Source organism: Homarus americanus, unplaced genomic scaffold (assembly GCF_018991925.1).
Source record: "Homarus americanus isolate GMGI-L3 unplaced genomic scaffold, GMGI_Hamer_2.0 scaffold54332, whole genome shotgun sequence".
Lineage (NCBI taxonomy): Eukaryota > Metazoa > Arthropoda > Malacostraca > Decapoda > Nephropidae > Homarus > Homarus americanus.
Window position 1 is genome coordinate 637153 of NW_024744014.1, and position 20834 is coordinate 657986.

The window sequence follows — 20834 nt, forward strand, 5'->3', positions numbered from 1 at the left end:
AGGGTGGGAGTGAGGCAGGGTATATGAGGGTGAGGCAGGGATAAGGGGGTGAGGCAGGGATAGGGTGGGGGGTAAGGCAGGGGTATGGCGAGGGTGAGGCAAGGAGAGGGGCATGCAGGGGGCAAGCTAGAGAGGGGTGCAGGTGAGCTAGGGCATGGATGTGATGCAGGAGATGGGGCAGGGCGAGGCAGGGCAGAGGATGGGGCAAGTAGAGGCAGGGCAGAGGGAGTACAGGATGAGACAAGGCAGGAGAGTGATGCAGGGAGGAATGACTGGGTGAAGGAGCAGGAAAGTGCAGGGGTGGGGCAGGGCAGAGAGGGGGGGGCAGGGTGAGGGTTCAAGGCAGAGAGGGGTGCAGAGTGAGGCAGGGCAGGGGAGGTGCAGGATCATCCCAGCTCAGGCCGGACACCGGTTATTGTTGTGTGGCTTAACCTCGACACCAGATCTCTGGGGAGGACGGACGGAAGGAGGAGGAAGAGGAGGAGGAAGGGAGGAGGAAGAGGAAGTGAACGAGGACAAGAAGAAGGAAGGTGGGATAGGAGTAATGAAGGAAGCTGGTAGAAGAAGAAGAGGGGGAGGAGGAGATAGAGTATAGAAGGAAGGGGACGAGCATGAGAGAGGGGGGAAGAAAGGAGAAGAAGTAGGAGGAGGAAGAAGAAAAAAAGTGAATTAGGGAAAGGAGGAGCAGGAGAAAGACTGAAGAAGAGGAAGGAAGCAGAGGAAGAGGAGGATGTGGGAGAAGCTTGAAGGAAAGGAGAGAGGTGAAGGAAGAGAGAGAGAGAGATGAGAGAGATTGGGTGAAGGAGAGAAAGAAGGAAGAGGGAAGAAGGAACAGAGAGGGGGGTATATGGTCAGAAAGAGAAAGAGGGAGGGAAAAGGAAAGGAGAGAGGAGAGGGTAAATGATCACAGGGAAGGAGGGATAAAGAGGAGGGAGGAGGAGAGAATGAGGATAAGATGGAGTGAATAAATAGCCAGAAAGAGGGAGGGAGGGGAGAGGGAGGAGGAGGAGGATAAGTCACACAGGATCTCCAACAACCTCTTAATGCCGGGCACCGTCAAGTGGTGGCGTCGACGGACATGACACTTTCTGGTAATCCCGGCCTGGCTGACTCCCCGGCGCGACCTCCTCCCCTCTCTTTTTTTCTTTCTTTTTTCTCAGTACTGCGATGACCCCACCCCTTCCAACCTATCCACACCCTTCCCCACCCTCACCTCCACCCATCCCCACCCATCCACACCTATCCACACCCATCTACACCCATCCGCACAACACTAAATAATTTTATAACATTGATACATCTCTGGACATCCGGAGTTTAATAAAAAAATTCGTGTTGATATTTACAGTTTTTGTTATGTAATGTAATGTTTTGTTATGTTTTGTTATGTTATGTTATGTGATGTTATGTTATACGTTATGTGAGTGTTAAGTTATTTTATGTAATGTTATGTCTTTTGGACCAATTATGAAATACACACACACACACACACACACACACATTAGATCTAAATATTTTGGAATTGGGAGTTAAGTGTTGAACGAAAGATTAGAAACAGACCACAACGCTTAACGAAAGATTGTGAAAAAGACTACAGTATTTTTTTAAGTTCCGAAGCATTGCAGAAACGTTGGGAGTTAATCTTTAATACCATGATGTAGTGGCTGTGTGTGTGTGTGTGTGTGTGGGATAATCTAGATAGTAAAGGAGGAGAGCTTGAAGAACTTGGGGCCAGGCCGGATATTATCCCTGCTGAGACCTGCGCCTCCTGGGGTGGCCTTCTTCTCCTCTCCTCCTCCTCCTCTTCTTCTTCTTTCTTCTTCCTTCCTCCTCCTCCTCCTCCTCTTCATCCTCATCCTCTCGTCCTTCGTCCTTCTTTTCCCTCCTCCTTCCTCTCCCTCCTCTTCCTCTATTTCTCCCTTCCTTCTTTTTTCTCCTCCTTTCTTTCCTTTCTCCCTCACTACCACAGCACCACACGGTATACATAACACAACACCCCATAGTATATAATAACTGTATCGTACCATTAGTGTGTGTGTGTGTCGGAGTTTTGGTCAATATCACGCCCTATATCTGCTCTAGTTCTTCCCCTCTTGCCTGCTGTGGAGGGAGACAGCCACACTATGAGTAACGGCAGAGTGTCCAGGGGGTGTGGAGGTGAGGTGTGAGGGTTGGAGGGTGAGGTGAGGTGGAGGATGAGGGGTTGAGATGTGGGTGAGGGGGTGTGAGGGGTGGGAGGTGTGAGGATGAGGGGGTTTGAGGTGTGTGGGTGAGGGAGTGTGATGTGAGGGTGAGGGCAGGGGGTGTGATGTGTGAGGATGAGGTGGTGTGAGGGGAGGGGCGAGGTGTGAGGAGGGGTCTCGTTATGGTAATTAAGAGACAGGTGGGTGTGGTGGGGCGGGGTGTTGACAAGTGGCACCTGGTTGTTACACCTGCCGGCAATTACCACCTAACGAGCCTCCCCATTGCTCCCGGACAGGTGACACCTTCCCGTCGCCTGCCACCTGCCGCTACAACCCTTTCACCTGCCGTCTGACACCTGAATCTTGTCACCTGTCATAAGAAACTTGCCACCTGTCACCTGAAACTTGCCACCTGTCGTGAAACTTGCCACCTGTCATATGAAACTTGCTACTGTCATGAAACTTGCCACCTGTCATGAAACTTGCCACCTGTCGCGAAACTTGCCACTTGTCATATGGAACGTGTTATATGTCATGAAACTTGCCACCTGTCACTAGATTGTCATATACTCGCCTGGCTACGACACAGCGTTATGTAATTATTAGTTGTGTTTATTCAGCATTATTAACCCTTACTGAGCATTATTAGCCTTTACTGGGCATTATTAGCCTTTACTGAGCATTATTAGCCTTACTGAGCATTATTAGCCTTTACGAGTGATTATTAGCCTTTACTGAGCATTATTAGCCTTTACTGAGCATTATTAGCCTTTACTGAGCATTATTAGCCTTACGAGCATTATTAGGCTATACTGAGCATTATTAGCATTTACTGAGCATTATTAGCCTTTACTGAGCATTATTAGCCTTTACTGAGCATTATTAGCTTTACTGGGCATTATTAGCCTTTACTGGAGCATTATTAGCCTTTACTGGGCATTATTAGCCTTTCTGAGCATTATTAGCCTTTGCTGAGCATTATTAGACTACACTGAGCATTATTATACTACACTGAGCATTATTAGCCTTTACAGAGCATTATTAAGAGCATTATTATGACGCTTTTCTGACCTCCTCCTCGAGAGTGTTAAGACGGTGGGAACTACTTGGAGGAGAAGCTCAAGTCTTAGCTAACTTTCATCTTCAAGCCCAGAAAATAAACACCCTGGGATGAGTCTTAAGACCCAACTAAACTGCCTCAAGTGTTCACCTTAAGGGGTATTTAAAGGGTCTTATTATGGTAAATTGAGGTCTTATTATGGTCCATTGAAGCCTTATTATGGTCCACTGAAGTCTTATTGTGGTCCATTTTAAGTCTTATTATGGTCCATTTGAAGTCTTATTATGGTCCATTTGAAGTCTTATTAGACATTTTAAGTCTTATTATGAATATGGTTCATTGAATTCTTATTATGGTCCTTGGAGTCTTATTTAGGTCTATTATGGTTCATTAGCTTATTATGTTCCATTGAAGCCTTATTATGGTCCATTGAAGTTTTATTTGGTCCATTGAAGCCGTATTATGGTTCATTGAAGTTTTATTTAAGACAGCACCCAGCCCTGTCTAGCCCTCTTTAAGACAGCACCCAGCCCTGTCTAGGCCCTCTTTAAGACAGCACCCAGCCCTGTCTAGCCCTCTTAAGACAACACCCAGCCCTGTCTAGCTCTCTTTAAGACAGCACCCAGCCCTGTCTAGTCTCTTAAGACAGCACCAGCCCTGTCTAGCCCTCTTTAAGACAGCACCCAGCCCTGTCTAGCCCTCTTTAAGACAGCACCCAGCCCTGTCTAGCCCTCTTTAAGACAGCACCCAGCCCTGTCTAGCCCTCTTTAAGACAGCACCCAGCCCTGTCTAGCCCTCTTTAAGACAGCACCCAGCCCTGTCTAGCCCCAACCAACTAGTAGTACATTCACAGCAGCTTCTTAACACCGGTGACAATTGTTTTAGGGTCCTCTTAAAAACAGTGTTAAGTACCCCTTGATAAGTCTTTACTAAAGGTCTTTAAAAACCTCTAAACCTCTTACTAAGACCTTACCGAGAGTATAGAGGCGGTGATGGACCACTTAAGGGATCCTGCTTGTTGATATGAGTGAGTTAAAGTGCTAAGTGTTAAGTAAGTGGCCTCGAAAGTGTAAAAAAAACAAAACAAAAGTAAGTGTTTGGTGGAATGCTTGTTCCGTGGTCCTCTTTAAAAGTGCGGTAAGGGACGGTGGGCCACTTAATAAGAGGGAAGGGTGGCTGCTATTAACTCCTGCTTCCTCTCCTCTCCTTCCTATACAGCCACTTCCCCAGCTATTACCCTCTGCCACTTCTCTCGTCACTATCCCTATAGCTAGTACTCGTTACCACTACTTCCCCGTGCTACTGTCCTCACCATTACCCCTTCCCTTACCTTCTCAACCCTCTCACCCCTCCTTCCCTCACCCTCCTTTCCCACTACCCATTCCATCACAATCTCTTTCACCCCCTCACCCCTCACCCCTACTCTCTCATCCCTCCCTGTTTATCATCACCCCCTCCACCACTAACTAACAAGCAAGGCAGGAGGAGGAGGAAGAGGAGGAGGAAGAAGAGGAAGGGGGGGGGGAGGAGGAGGAGGAGGACAGCGAGGCAATATGTCGTGGCGCCAATTATCAACAGTGACAAGTATTGACTCTGACCCACCAAATAGTGATTATTCTTTTCTCGCAGACAAAGCAATTATCACAACAAACTCGCCGATTCATTTGTCTCTGACTCCCCGCAGCTTTCATCGACTGGGAGAAGGTTTGTTTACTTTCCCCGCTGCCGCCAGGGGGACTACGACCCTAAACAACCCCGACATAGAGGCCAGAGTCGGTTTTGAGCGCCGCCAAAAGGTAGACTTCACCCGGGTTTCCAACGCTTGGTTAATGTCATGCGGGTAAACTACCGAGTCTACTTGATCATCGCCTCGGGAAGTGTTGCGGGTATGATGCCTGTGTACCCGTAAACGTTCTGGGTACCCAATGGAAGTCGTTTCGGGTATTGATTGTGTGGTGAGGCCCCGTGTGGTATATTAACCGGAGGCTGCCGGCTGACAGCAACAAATGCACGAGTCTGGTGGCGCTACAGCATCAATTCCCAGCTCCTCTCCCACTCAATTTGTCTACCATTTCGGGGGGGTTTTAGTGGCATCATAAAATACTACCACATCCTCAACGTTAACCAGAGCAACCGTGTGTATGTGTGTCTGTATGTATGTGTGTTAAGAGGGGGGGGGGCAGGGCTAAACATACACCGCCTGGATATGACCAATAGCTGAAGATGGGGAGAGGGAGAGAGTCGGTGGGTGAAGAAATAACGGCGTGTGGCACCTTGTGTTGTTGGTTAGCTCCCTCAGGACGACTCGCGCACCACCTTCCACAAAATGGCGCAATCTCCTCCCCCTCCTCACCCCCCCCCCATCATCATTCCTTCCTTCCCGACACACACACATACATATACACACACTTAAACGCACACACACACATACTTAAACGCACATACATACTTAAACACACACAGGCAACCTAAAAACACCCTCATAAGCATACACGCGTATAAACCACTGAAACACACACACACACACACACACACACACACACACACACACACACACACACACACACACACACACACACCAGTATCCTCAACTGCATGTAAAGTTATTGTTACTCATAAATAATAATACTGAAAAGACGTATGGAAGTATATAAGTCTTGGACACCATTAAACACATTTAAACACCTTTAAGCAGCATTAAACACATTTAAACATCATTGAACACCATTAAATACCATTGAACGCCATTAAACACCATTAAACACCACTAAACACCATTGAACACCATTAAACACCATTACACACCATTAAGCACCGTGTTAGAAGGTATCTTAAAACACGAGAACGTATCTGATGGATTAAATTAACTGAAGATTAACCACCCTAACGCTACCTGGGGGTTAGGGTGATGTATGGGTAGGTTAGGGTAGTGTTAGGGTAGGGTAGTGTTAGGGTAGGGTAGCTTAGGTTAGATTAGTGTTAGGTTAGGGTAGTGTTAGGTTAGGTTAGTGAAAGGGTAGGGTAGCTTAGGTTAGATTAGTGTTAGGTTAGGGTAGTGTTAGGTTAGGTTAGTGAAAGGGTAGGGTAGCTTAGGTTAGATTAGTGTCAGGTTAGGGTAGTGTTAGGTTAGGTTAGTGAAAGGGTAGGGTAGCTTAGGTTAGATTAGTGTCAGGTTAGGGTAGTGTTAGGTTAGGTTAGTGAAAGGGTAGGGTAGCTTAGGTTAGATTAGTGTCAGGTTAGGGTAGTATTAGGTTACGGTAGTATTAGGTTAGGGTAGAGTAGGTAAGATTAGCGTTAGGTTATGTTAGATTAGCGTAGAGTAAGTTAGGTTAGGTTAGGTTAGGTTAGGGAGTCTAATCATCAGGTGAAATAAGATCAGGTGTCAACTCCTGTGGTGACCCCATCTGTGTGACTCAGTAACCCAGAAACAGAAAATATCGCTGTCAAAATGTCTCCTAAAGTACACTGAGACTGTATCGTTACTGGGGTTCTATCGTTATTGGGGCTCTATCGTTACTGGGACTCTGTCGTTACTGGGGCTGTATCGTTACTGGGGCTATCATTAATGGGACTCGTTACTGGGATATTATCGTTACTGGGGCTCTCGTTAATGGGACTCTGTCGTTACTGGGACTCTATCGTTACTGGGGCTATCGTTAATGGGACTATAGTTAAGTGCGATATATAAGGAGCGATTTATTTTTATTATTTTTATTGTTGTTTGAGGTTACAGATTGTTAGGTTTTAATTCCCCGCCAATCGCCTTGTTTGATCCTGTGTCCAATTACTTTTTATGTTGGTATATACGGCGGGGAGGGGAGGGGGGTGGGAGGAGATGGAAGTAGAGAGAGGAGAGAAGGACGGAGGGGAGAAAAGTGGGGAGGGGTTGGAAGAAGAGGGAGGAGGGAGAGACTGAAATTGAGGGGGTAGGAGGAGGGGAGGATGGAAGGACAGGAGGAAGGGGGAGAAAGAGGGGGAGTAATATTTAAAAATCCTTTTTTTTTCCTTCCTCTCACCTACCCTCCCTGTCCTTCCCACCCTTCTTCCCTCCCTCTGTTACCTTTCCTCCTTCAAACCTCTTCCTCACTCCTTCCCTCCTCCCACTCTCCTCCTCCCTCCTTCTCTGTCCTCCCTCCCTCCCTCTCCCTCCCTCCCCGCCCCCACAAACAAAAAAATTGATGACGTAGATTCAATATCAATCTGTCCAGAGACGAGCCAATAAGCATCACACACACACACACACACACACACACACACACACACACACACACACACACAAGAACTCCCAATTTGATACAATATATCTCCTCCCACTCTCCTCTCCCTTTCTACTCCTTCTACCCTCCCTCCCCCACAAAAAAAAAGTAAATTAATCATCAAAACACAACGATCCGACCAACGTATGAATACAAAATACGGTAGGCTTTTTTTTTCCTTTTTTTTTACACTGGGTGACAAATACAGCCTCCTCTCTGTTCATATAAATATAATCTGAAAAATAAAATACACACAAACTAAAAACCGTATGAAATAGGATTATACCGATGTGTCAAATGTTTTATTAAATACCAATTCTACCATTTTTCAATCAAACAGTGTCTGATTGGCAGAGCCGTGTCGAAATAAAATTCAGCGGTGCATATTACATTATTTTTCTATTATTTCTTTATGGTTTTTTTTAGGGGGTATTGTTTTTTTGGGGGAGGAGGGGAGGGGGTGTGTGGTAATAGATTCATAGCAGTGTTTAGGTATTAATGTGTGTGTGTGTGTGTGTGTGTGTGTGTGTGTGTGTGTGTGTGTGTGTGTGTGTGTGTGTGTTTTTATTATTATGTCAACACTACAATTCATGATACAGTAATTTGGTTTATTCATATATTAGTTTTGATATTGGGGTAATACGGAGGGGGGGGAGAGGAAGGGGGGGGTGAGGAGGGTGAATGAAGGTGGGGAGGGAAAGAAGGGGGCGGGAAATGAAGATGAGGGGGAGGAAGTGAGGGGATGGAGGGAGGTTGAGAGAGGGGAAGAAGGAAAGGGGGGGTAGGGGGAGAGGGTGTTTCAACGATTTAATGTTTCTTTTGTAAAGTTGTGCGAATTTTGTCATGTTTACTGTCTGTTCGTCTGTCTGTCTGTCTGTCTGTCCATGTGTGAACTTATACGGCAGCCGAGGAGTACAGCGTCGCCTCCTGTCTAAGGGTCATGGCAATCTACCCAGCTGTAAATGGGCACCTGACTTTACAGATAGGGAAGTGAAGGCGATCGAGTGCAATGCCCGACCACGCTGCTGCCTCCAATGTACCGAAGACTTAGTATACCGTGTACTATATCAACACTGGCACACACACACACACACACACACACACACACACACACACACACACACACACACACACACACACACACACACACACACACACACACACACACACACACACACACACACACAGAGGTAGGTTGGGTGAGGGCAGGCAGGTAGGTTGAGCAGTTTGAGTCAGGTCAGAGCAGGCAGGTAAGTTGAGCAGGTTGGATCAGGGCAGGCAGGTAGGTTGGGTGAGGGTAATCCCCTACATAATGCCTCTGTATCATGTGTCATCAAACCACTAATAGATACAAATCAAACGCGGATTGTGGTCGTGGGGGGAGATTTAGAGGGTGTTCGGGAGGCCTTGTTGACGCGGCCAGCTGAGGTGTGTTGTGTGTGTGACAGGTGATGGGTGACAGGTGATGTGTGTTAGGTGATGTGTGGTGTATGACAGGTGATGTGTAGTGTGATAGGTGATGTGTGGTGTGTGTTAGGTGATGGGTGACAGGTGATGTGTAGTGTGTGACAGGTGGTGTGTGTGACAGGTGATGTGTGGTGCATGACAGGTGATGTGGTGTGTTAGGTGATGGTGACAGGTGATGTGTGGTGGGGTGGATAGGTGATGTGTGGTGCGTGACAGGTGATGTGTGGTGTGTGACAGGTGATGTGGTGTATGACAGGTGATGTGTGGTGTATGACAGGTGATGTGTGGTGTGTGACAGGTGATGTGTGGTGTATGACAGGTGATGTGTGGTGTGTGACAGGTGATGTGTGGTGTATGACAGGATGTGGTAGGTGACAGGTGATGTGTGTGGGACAGGTGATGTGTGGTGTATGACAGGTGATGTGTGTGACAGGTGATGTGGTGTATGACAGGTGATGTGTGGTGTATGACAGGTGATGTGTGGTGTGTGTGACAGGTGATGTGTGGTGTATGACAGGTGATGTGTGGTGTGACAGGTGATGTGTAGTGTATGACATGATGTTCAGGGTGACGGTGAGGAGAGAGAGAGAGAGAGAGAGAGAGAGAGTAATATAATGAGTGAAACCAGATGAATAAAGATTGGAAAATAAAGATAAGAGAGAGATAGTAAGAGACATAATGAAAACAAGTTTATGATAATGAGTGAGTTAGAAAATTGTAAGAGAGAGGAGGAGGGCGACACACACACACACACACACACACACACACACACACACACACACACACACACACACACACACACACACATGAACGAAACCAAGAGAGAAAGAACTACAGTACCTCACCTTGGCCTCTGTACCATTAAACCTTCAAAAGTACCCCATCTCTCCCGCCTCCAAAAATTACCATCCTCTATTATCACAAAAATGATAGTCCTCTCTCTTCTCTTTTCTCTCCCTCCCCCTCCCTCCCTCTCTCACTCTCTCTCCTCTCTCTCTCTCTCTCTCCCTCCCGTGACATCCATCCCCTGGGTAGGAGAGAAAATCCTCTGTCGTGATGAAAAATGCTGGGAGCTTGTGAAACAATGCTAAGATTTATGTGCCGTTTATTATGGCATTCTTGCCGACTCATTAGTGTATAGTGGCGCGGGCTGAAACAGGAGGAGGAGGGAGAGCAGCGTTATTTCTCTTTTCTGTCTCTCTTGTAGATACATTGCTCTTATGTTTCTTATTTGTTTTATTTTTATTTATATCAACACATTTTCTCTTATTGTACCTCTTATGGAGACATATAAACGTGCAACAGTAAGTCTTCGGTGTGTAAGCGATCAAAACAATGAATAGAAAAGAGAAATTTGGGCGGGAATGCTCATTAGCGGTGGGCGCCTCAGACAGGCGTTCCTCCAACCCTGCGCGTGAAAAATGGTTCCAATATTTTTTCGGTGACGTGTTATTTAACGTGATAGTATGAGAAATGACTATTAATTTGACGGGAAAATGATTCTTGTGTCTATTTGCTGTCATTGGAGGAAGTTAATGTCGGGCGTCGTTTGTTATTACTGCGGCGCTGGCTCACGACGGCCCATTTTTCATACTTTTTGTGGTCGTCGCCCGCCGGTGGCTTCAACCACTTCCCACAACACTTTACAAAAACCCCGACAAAAATCTGCTCCTTGTGAAGAATATTTCCCGCCATTCTTGTCGATATATAATAGCTGTCGAGTTTGCCGTCAATAAATAAATTTTTCTCGAAATAATTAGAAATTGTTCGATTTTATTTTATCATATACTAGATAATTACAGCCACTTTTTAATTAATTTAATGTATCTTTTTAAATAGGTTATGTTATAAAAAAAATTGTATTATATATATATTTGTAAAATCACCAAAAATCAATCCACAAGTCAATAACCATCAATAACCATAACGATAACTTAGAGACACGCCGACGACAACTCACCAAGACACAAGCGACCTTCAACCTTGACAAGTTAACTTAAGACTCGTTCCTCCAGTACAGTATTTAACCCCAGCGGCCTGTCGTCGGTACTCTTAAAGACCTTAATTGCTGTTTACGAGTCACTTCTTACGACTTTTTTATTATAGTTTTTTATTTATTTTTTGAAGGAATGGACTTACGATTTTTTTATTGCTGGAGAAGTTTAAGTTTTATAACCCACTGGAGGAGGAGTGAGGATGTAGGAGGAGTGAGAGACCCGGCTGAGACAGGAGAGATAATCTACATAACAAAGTCCTTCTTCACCAGGTTTGAATAAACAGTTGGAAAACTCTTGGGATTTTGGGACGAATATTTCACTTACTTACTGTACGTCTTGTTGGTGTTGTGTGTGTGTGTGTTTAGGTGTTTGTTGCGCGGTGGTTTGTGTTAGTTTTGTTTGTTGCAAGTTGTTTGTTTGCATTTGTTTATTATAATATGTGCTTTAATTTATACTTTTTATTTGTTGCGCTCTGTTGTCGCACTATTAAGTTTGTTTGTTTTGTATGTTTGTTTACTTGTACGTTTACCTGTTTGAATTGTTTGTTGCATAGTGTGGTTGGTAGATTGTTGTGTATGAGTTTGTTGCACAGTTTGTTTGTTGCACTGTGGTATATTTGAATTGTTTGCTGGAGTGATGTTTGTTTATTCTGCTTATTAATTGCAGTTGTTTGGTTTGTCAGTTTGTTTGAATTGTTTGGGTCACCGCGTTTTGTTTGCTTGTCAGTTGATTGTTTGTTTGTTGAAATGTTTGGTTTATCATATTTTCTGTTTGTTTGTTAAGGTGTTTGGTGTTACCCTGTTTGTTTGTGTTTTGTTTGATATTACTTTTAATTATGGATTGTGTTTGATTGTATGACGTAAACTGCGGTTTGTTTGTATAAGCAGTTTGTTTATTTACACGTATTTCCCCCAAAAAACTCTTGTTGTTTACATTGATGGCATAGTTGTCATTTTATTTGTTTACCTCTAAATAAAACCAATAACATAAAAGAAAAAAATATATATATAATAATAATAATTTTTGCCTGTAAAAATCCGTTTATTCAAAATTGTTGTGAACAGAACAGCACATATACGGCATGTGTTTGGGTCTGGCCGGGCGTCACGTGACCAGAATCATGACCCTGATTGGATATTACGGACCGTCCAGGTAAAGCGGCCGCTTCAATATTTTTTAATCAACAACAGCTATTTTTCAGTGGAACTTTGTTGAATGCAATATGTGTTGATCCGGTGTTGACTACCTCAGCCCACCACCACTCCTAGCTCATTCTGCCCCCCACTCTCATTTCACCCCCACCCCCATACGTTTATATTCCGGGGTTGTAATGTGGTTGTGTGTATGGTTAGTGGGTGTGGTGGTATGGTGATGTTGGTCGGTGTGGTGGTATGGTGGTGGTGGTGGGTGTGGGTGTTGTGGCAGTGTGGTTGTGGTATGGTGGTGGTGGTGGGTGTGGCATGTGTGGTTATGGTGATTGTGGTGGTGGGTGTGGTAGTGGATTGTATGGTGATGATGTGGGTGGTGTGGTGGTGGTAGTGGGTGTAAGGAGGATTTAGGTATTCCGGTGTTGTCCAGGTGTGGTGGTGGGTGTGTAGTAGTGGTGGTGGTGGTGTGGTAACGGCAAATGAGGATGGTAGCAGCTTGTTATGGAATGGTGGTAATGGTATGGTAGAGGTATGGTAAAGATTATGGTAGTGAAAAATATGGTCTCTCTCTCTCTCTCTCTCTCTTTCTCATATCACGCACATCAAAGTATGAAAAAATGTTTTGCCCCAAATTGTGCGTAGTCTGCTTGGTGTGCATATGAATGTGCTTGTTTTTGTATGTTTGTGTGTGTGTGTGTGTGTGTTTGTGTGTATGTGTTAAATTTGTTTTTTATGTTTCAATATGTAAATGTGTGAATTTGAGTGTGTGTGTGTGTGTGTGTGTGTGTGTGTGTGTGTGTGTGTGTGTGTGTGTGTCCACCCTTCCCTCTCCTTCATATTTTTTCTCTTATCGTCTTTTTATCCTCCTCCTCCTCCTCCTCCTCCTCCCTCCTCCTCCTCCTCCTCCTCCTCTTCCTCCTCCTCCTGTCTTACCGAAGGAAAATGAAGGAAAGATGGAAGGAGACAGAACACCTTTTGCCCCTTCTTCTTATTCCTCCTTCTCCATCTTTCTTATTTTCTCTTCCTCTCTTTCAAGAAGGAAAAACAAAAGTACTTCCTCTTTCCTTCTTTTCTTTCCTCTTTTCCACTATTCCTTCCTTCTATTTTTATAAGAAAGGAAGAGAGATGAAAGAAGGCAGATTTTTTTTTTTTTCATTCCCCATTCTTCTCTTGTCCATTGTCCTCCTCTCCCCAAGAAGAAGAAAGAAGAAGAAGAAGAAGAAGAGATAGGAAAAGGTGCTCCTCCCCTTCTCATAGAAGAAAAGAGGAGAGTTGTTAGAGTAGAAGGGATCCCCTCTCCCCCCCTTTCCCACAGAAGAAGAGGAGGTAGAAAAATTGGGATGAAAGAAGGGGAAAGAGGCACACACACACACACACACACACACACACACACACACACACACACACAGCTCCTACACTGTTGCTGATTTCCCAGAAGGTCAATGCCGCTACACCCGGAATATCCTGACTGTGTTGTGTGTGTATCTGGTGAAGAGAGAGAGGGGGGGGTCACACTCATGGGATTGTGGTCTGATTTACACTTTGTAGCCACCCTGCACTATGTTGCTGGAACTGTTGGTTAAGGAACTCGTTGGTTAAACCGTTGGTTGGGAAGTCGTTGTTGGGGAATTCGTTTGTTAGAACCTGTTGTTAGGGAATCCTGTTGGTTAGGGAACTCTGTTGGTTAGGAACTCGTTGTTAAGAACTCGTTAGAAATCCCGTTGGTTGGGGAAGTCGTTGGTTAGAACTCGTTGGTTAGGAACCTGTTGGTTAGAACTTGTTGGTTAGGAATTCGTTGGTTAGGAATTCGTTGGTTAGGGAACCCGTTGTTAGGGGAACCTCGTTGGTTAGGGAATCTGTTGGTTAGGGACCTGTTGGTTAGGAACCTGTTGGTTAGGAATCTGTTGGTTAGGGACCTGTTGGTTAGGGAATCTGGTTGGTTGGGAACCTGTTAGGGATCTGTTGGTTAGGGAACTCGTTGGTTAGGAACCTGTTGGTTAGAACTCGTTGTTAGGGAACTCGTTGGTTAGGAACCTGTTGGTTAGGGAATCTGTTGGTTAGGAACTCGTTGGTTAAGGAACCTCGTTGATTAGGAACCTGTTGGTTAGGAATTGTTGATTAGGGAACTCGTTGGTTAGGGAACCTGTTGGTTAGGAACTCGTTGGTTAGGAATTGTTGGTTAGGGAACTCGTTGGTTAGGGAACTGTTGGTTAGGAACTCTGTTGGTTAGGGAACTCTGTTGGTTAGGAACCTGTTGGTTAGGGAACTCGTTGGTTAGGGAACTCGTTGGTTAGGAATTCGTTTGTTAGGAACTCGTTGGTTAGGGAACTCGTTGGTTAAGGAACTCGTTGGTTACGGCCCAACAAACTGAGAGAGTTGTTCAACCTTGTTTTCAGTTTTTCAAGATGGCGCTGGATTTTCCTTATGACTGGAGGTATTATTCGAGTATTTGTCTAAGATGGCGATGGATATTCTCTCTGACCATAGATGTTTAAACGTATTTTTTTTCAAGATGGCGAAGAAATTGAACTGAGACTAATCTAAAAATAAATAAAATATATTACTTGATCATGTTAACCTCTGTTCCATGAATAGGGAAAAATAACTCGCATTAACCTTTGTGAAAATAGTATACTTAGGTCTACCCAACTGTGAACTGGTACCTTACTATACAGTTGGGGATATGAAGATGGTAGAGTACAGTGCCGGTCATATGTGAAACCTTCATATTGCGGAATTATATCTCTATATAGTCCGTTAGATGAGGGTGTTGCATCTAACGGACCTTCGATATAACGGACTTTTATTTATACAGTTCGTTAGATGGAGGTTTCACATCTAAAGAACCTCGATATAACGGACTTCATCTCCAAATAGTCCGTTATAAAGACTATAGGACCGTTTACATTTCATTGTTTCGAAACTTGAAATAGATTTATATTTGGGCAGACCAATTTTATTTATTTATTTATTTATTTATTTATTTGTTTATTTGTTTTTAGTAATTGTTTATACTTTTGGACTAATGTTTGTTTACTTGTTGTTGTTTGTTTGTTTTTGCAAATATGTTTTTTTTTTCAGAATTTTCAGATTTTGTCGCCAGTGTTCACGTTTAATGGGGTGGGGTGGTGGGGGGGATGAACAAATTATTCTCACTAGTTCATATTTTTTCCCCAAAGTCAATATTTTCCCCCAAAAGTTTATATTTTTTCCCCGAAGTGCAGTTGTTGTTGTTGTTTTTTTTTTTTTTGGGGGGACATTAATTTTACTTTGATTTCTTATCTAAATATTTGGTTATATTTGTCCGTAGTTTGTACGTACGTGGTGAGACAAAAGTACGGACAATGTATCCTCTCATTGTCGTTGGTGATTAGAACTGACGTAGATTAGGTTAGATAATCGCTCATAATCCGTGGATGATGCCAGAGAACCAATCCTGTCCAATAAACATACAAGATTATAACAGTCCAATCATCCAATCCGTAGTGAGGAAGTAGCACACCTGTCATCCAGTCCTCAGAGATTATCACCTCTCCAATCACCCAATCCAGAGAGATTATCACCTAATCATCTAATCCAGAGAGATTATCATCTCTCCAATCATCCAATCCAGAGAAATTATCACCTCCAATCATCCAACCAGAGAGAGATTACCACCTCTCCAATCATCCAATCCAGAGATTATCACCTCTCCAATCATCCAACTTGAGAGATTATCACCTCTCCAATCATCCAATCCAGAGAAATTATCACCTCTCCAATATCCAATCCTGAGATTATCACCTCCAATCACCCAATCCAGAGATTATTACCTAATCATCCAATCCAGAGAGATTATCACCTCCAATCATCCAATCCTGAGAGATTATTACCTCCAATCATCCAATCCAGAGATTATCAACCCAATCATCCAATCCAGAGATACACCTCCAATCATCCAACCAGAGAGATTATCACCTAATCACCCAATCCAGAGATTATCAACCTCTAATCACCCAATCCAGATTATCACCTCCAATCACCCAATCCTGAGATTATCACCTCTCCAATCATCCAATCCAAGAGATTATTACCTCTCCAATCATCCAATTCTGAGAGATTATCACCTCCAATCATCCAAACCTGAGAGATTATTACCTCTAATCATCCAACTGAGATTACACCTCCAATCATCCAATCCTGAGATTATCACCTCTCCACATCCATTCCTGAGAGATTATCACCTCTAATCATCCAACTGAGAGATTACTCAATCACTCCAATCCAGAGAGATTATCAACCTCTAATCACCCAATCCAGAGAGTTATCACCTCTCCAATCATCCAACTGAGAGATTATCACCCAATCATCCAACTTCTGAAATTCCAACTTCCAATCATCCAATCCTGAGATTATTACCCAATCATCCAACTTCTGAGATTATCACCTCTCCAATCATCCAATCCTAGAGATATACTTCTCCAATCATCCAATCCTGAGAGATTATCACCTCCAATCATCCAAACCTGAGAGATTATCACCTCCAATCATCCAATCCTGGAGATTATCACTTCCAATCATCCAACCGAGAGATTATCACCTCCAATCATCCAATCCTGAGAGATTATCACCTCTCCAATCATCCAATCCTGAGAGATTATCACCTCTCCAATCATCCTTGGCTTCAGTGATCTGGAATTCGTCTGGCGAAGCGATGATTTCCCCTTTGGTTCGTTCAATGTTTACGATTTGCCAGTTTTCCCCCTTCCCTCCCCTACCCTCTCCCTCCCTCTCCCCCCTCCTCTCTCCCCAAACCCCTTCCTCCTCTCCCCTTCCTTCCTCACTCCCCCTGACTCACCTGCCAAACTTCCCCCTCCCCACACACCCCTCACTCTCCTCACCAGTCCCTCAAGACCTTCCTCTCTCACCCCTCTCCTCTCCTCCTGCCTCTCATACATCACAGATCTGTGAATGTATGATTATATTTGGTTTATTCAATGTATATGATTCACCCTGGCCCTCCTCTCCTCCCATGTATAACCTTCTCATACACTCATACACTGTCATACACTCATACACTGCCATACACTCACACTGTCACACTCCATACACTGTCATACACTCCATACACTGCCATACACTCACATACCGTCATACATTTCCATACACTCCACACTGTCATACACTCATACACTGTCATACACTCATGCACTGCCATACACTCCCACACTGTCACACACCCACACACCCATACACCATATACACTGTCACACACCATACACTGTCATACACTCATACACTGTCATACACTCATACACTCCCATACACTCATACACTGCCATACACTCACACTGTCATACACCTACACACTGCCATACACTCATACACTGTCATACTGCCATACACTGTCATACACTCATTCATACACTGTCATACACTCATACACTGTCATACACTCATACACTGTCATTACCCATACACTGTCATACACTCATACACTGCATACACTCATACACTGTCATACACTCACATACCACACACTGTACACCATACACCAATACACACCCACACTTCCATACACCCTAACTCATACACTGATACACCGTCATACACCATACACTCCACACTCATACACTGTCATACACTCATACACTTCCATACACTCATACACTCATCACACCATACACCCATACACACTCATACACTGTCATACACTGCATACACTCATACACTGCCATACACCATACTCTGTCATACACTCATACACTGATTACACTCATACACTGTCACACACCGTCATACACTCCATACATCACATACACTGTCATACACCATACCTCTGTCACACCCTACACACTGCCATACACTCATACACTGTCATACACTCCATACACTGTCATACACTCATACACTGTCATACACTGCTCCATACACTGTCACACACTCATACACTGCTACACACTCATACACTGTCATACACCACACCACACACACACACACTGTCATACACCATACACTGCCATACACTCATACACCGTCACACCACACTGTCATACACTCATACACCATACACCATACATCTCATACACCATACACTGTCATACACCATACACTGCCATACACTCATACACTGTCATACACTCATACACTGTCATACACTCATACACTGTCACATACACTCTTACACTGTCTGTCATACACTCATACCTGTCCTACACTCATACACTGTCATACACTCATACACTGTCATACTCATACCTGCCATACACTCATACACTGTCATACACTCATACACTGTCATACACTCATACACTGTCATACACTCATACACTGTCATACACTCATACACTGTCTCTCAATGTCTCTCAATGTCTCTACACATGTCTCTCGAACTAGTGTCTCTCTCTCTCTAATCATATCGTGTGTCTCTCATGACCGTACCTTTCCCTGTATCTCTCAACTATTTCTCATTAATTATCTCTATATGTGTCTTTAAAGTCAGTATCTCTAATTATCTCTCTGTCTCTGAAGTCAGTATCTCTCCCTCTATCTCTGAAGTCAGTGTCTCTCATTATCTCCCAACACGTGTCTCTCTCAAGTCATCATCTCTCCCTGTCTCTCTGGACTATCTCTTCCCCTCTGTGAGTAATTTCTCTCTCTGATCCCCTCATATCCTGTCACCTTCCAGTCTTCATCTCCCCTCTCTCTCTTTGTCTCTACTCTCTCTCTCTCTCTCTCTTTGTCTCTACTCTCTCTCTCTCTCTCTCTCTCTCTCTCCTCTCTCTCTCTCTCTCTCTCTCTCTCTCTCTCTCTCCTTCCTATCACCCCCACATCCACACTAACCCAAGTCCCCTACCCATCCCACCCACTCCCTCTTCCACTCACCACTCACACCTCCCTTACCCCACCCCTCACCCCCACTCACCACTCCCACCTCCCTTACCCACCCTACTCACCCCTCACCACTCACACACCTCCCTTACCACCCTCACCCCTCACCACTCACACACCTCCCTTACCCACCCCTCTCCCCCTCCTCACCACTCACACACCTCCCTTACCCCACCCCTACTCACCTCCACCACCTCCACACACCCTCCCTTACCCACCCTCCCCCTCCCCTCCCTCACACACCTCCCCTTACCCCACCCCCACACCCCTCTCCCACCCCCTCTCTCCCCTCCCACACACCTCCCTTACACTTCTCCCCCCCTTACCACTCCTCACCACTCCACACCTCTCCCCCACACTATTCCACCCTCCACCACTCACACACCTCCCTTACCCACCCTATTCACCCTCACCACTCCACACACCTCCTTACCCACACTATTCCACCCTCACCCTCCACACACCTCCCTTACCCCACCCTATTCCACCCTCACCACTCCACACCTCCTTACCCACCCCTATTCCACCCTCACCCACTCACACACCTCCCTTACCCACCCTATTCCACCCCTCACCACTCCACCTCCCTTACCCACCCTATTCCCCCTCACCACTCACCTCCTTACCCCACCTATTCCACCCTCACCACTCACACACACCTCCCTTACCCACCTCTCCCCCCCCCTTACCCTCCTCACCCTCACACACCTCCCTTACCCACCCTCCCCTCCTCAACTCCCCTTCCTCCTTACCCCACCCTACTCCCCCTCTCAGCCCTCCCACCCTCACACCTCCTCTCCTACACCCACCCCACCCCTCCCTCCCCCTTAGGAATACTGACCAACTGCCTTCCTCTGAAAATGAATTCCAAACAATGATAATGATTCCTGCTTCTGATCACGCCACTGACGGCCTCTGGAATCTTCTGGAATCTTCTGGAATTTGCTGAATTCAATCAGTCGAGGCGTTCTAGCGGAACTCCCACTTACTTTCGCACCTTTCCCAAAATGACGTTTCCGCTCGGGTTTGTCCTTTTTTCGCACTAGAGGTTCAATCTTGATGCGTCTGAGAGGCCCTGATTCTTGTTTTGGGGGTCGTTTTTAGGGCTCTAGCATGTTGGGGGATGGTGGGGAAAATACTGGGAATTAGGGAGGATTGGTAGGGAGTGGAAGGAGGGTGAACAGAAGTAATGAGATGAAGACTACTGGGGTGAGAGGGCCGCTTATGATGCTGCAGGAACCATTAGTGCCTATCATCTGCCCTTACCCCTCCCCTTACAACCCCCTCTTACCTCATTCCTCTTATTCCTTACCTAATCCCGCTAGCCTTATCCCCATACCTCCCTAATCCCCCACCCCCTTACCTCATTCCCATATACCCCCCTATAACCCCTTACTCTTACCTCCCCCTTTAACTACCCCTTTGTACCCCTTAACACCTCCCTTTTATACTCCTTTACCCCTTACCCCTAGTTTTTGCTCCCTAATATCCCCCTTGTACCCCTTACCCTTACCCTTACCTACTCCCCTACCTACCTGCCTCTTCCAATTCCCATACCTGCTTTCTTAACTTACTCTCTCTCTCTTCTCTCTCTCTCCCTCTCATAACAGTTTTGACGTCATCAGACATTCATGCATATATGATGACCTTCCAGAGTTTTTCCATTTAATATCAGAATGAAACGACCTATTTTAGCCCAGTCCAGAACCGGCAAGATTTCTCCTATTTTCGCCCACAATTTTCGAGAGTGATTTTCGTTTTTTTCTGATCCGTTTTGTCTGTCTGTCTGTCTGTTCGTTTTGTGTGTGTGTGTTTGTGTGTGTGTGTGTGTGTGTGTGTGTGTGTGTTTGTGT

General features: G+C 45.1%; 1 protein-coding gene across 1 annotated transcript in view; it reads right to left on the bottom strand.

Moving 5' to 3' along the window:
- LOC121877611 (zinc finger protein 358-like) overlaps positions 1–20349 on the bottom strand; it is a 79877-nt gene extending 59528 nt beyond the window's left edge. The window contains exons 1-2 of the mRNA XM_042383416.1: positions 20345–20349; positions 19823–20046 (exon numbers count right to left, since the gene is read on the bottom strand). Of these exons, the coding sequence (XP_042239350.1) occupies positions 19823–20046; positions 20345–20349 (229 nt within the window). The remainder of the gene's footprint in view (positions 1–19822; positions 20047–20344) is intronic.
- Positions 20350–20834: the final 485 nt, after the last annotated feature.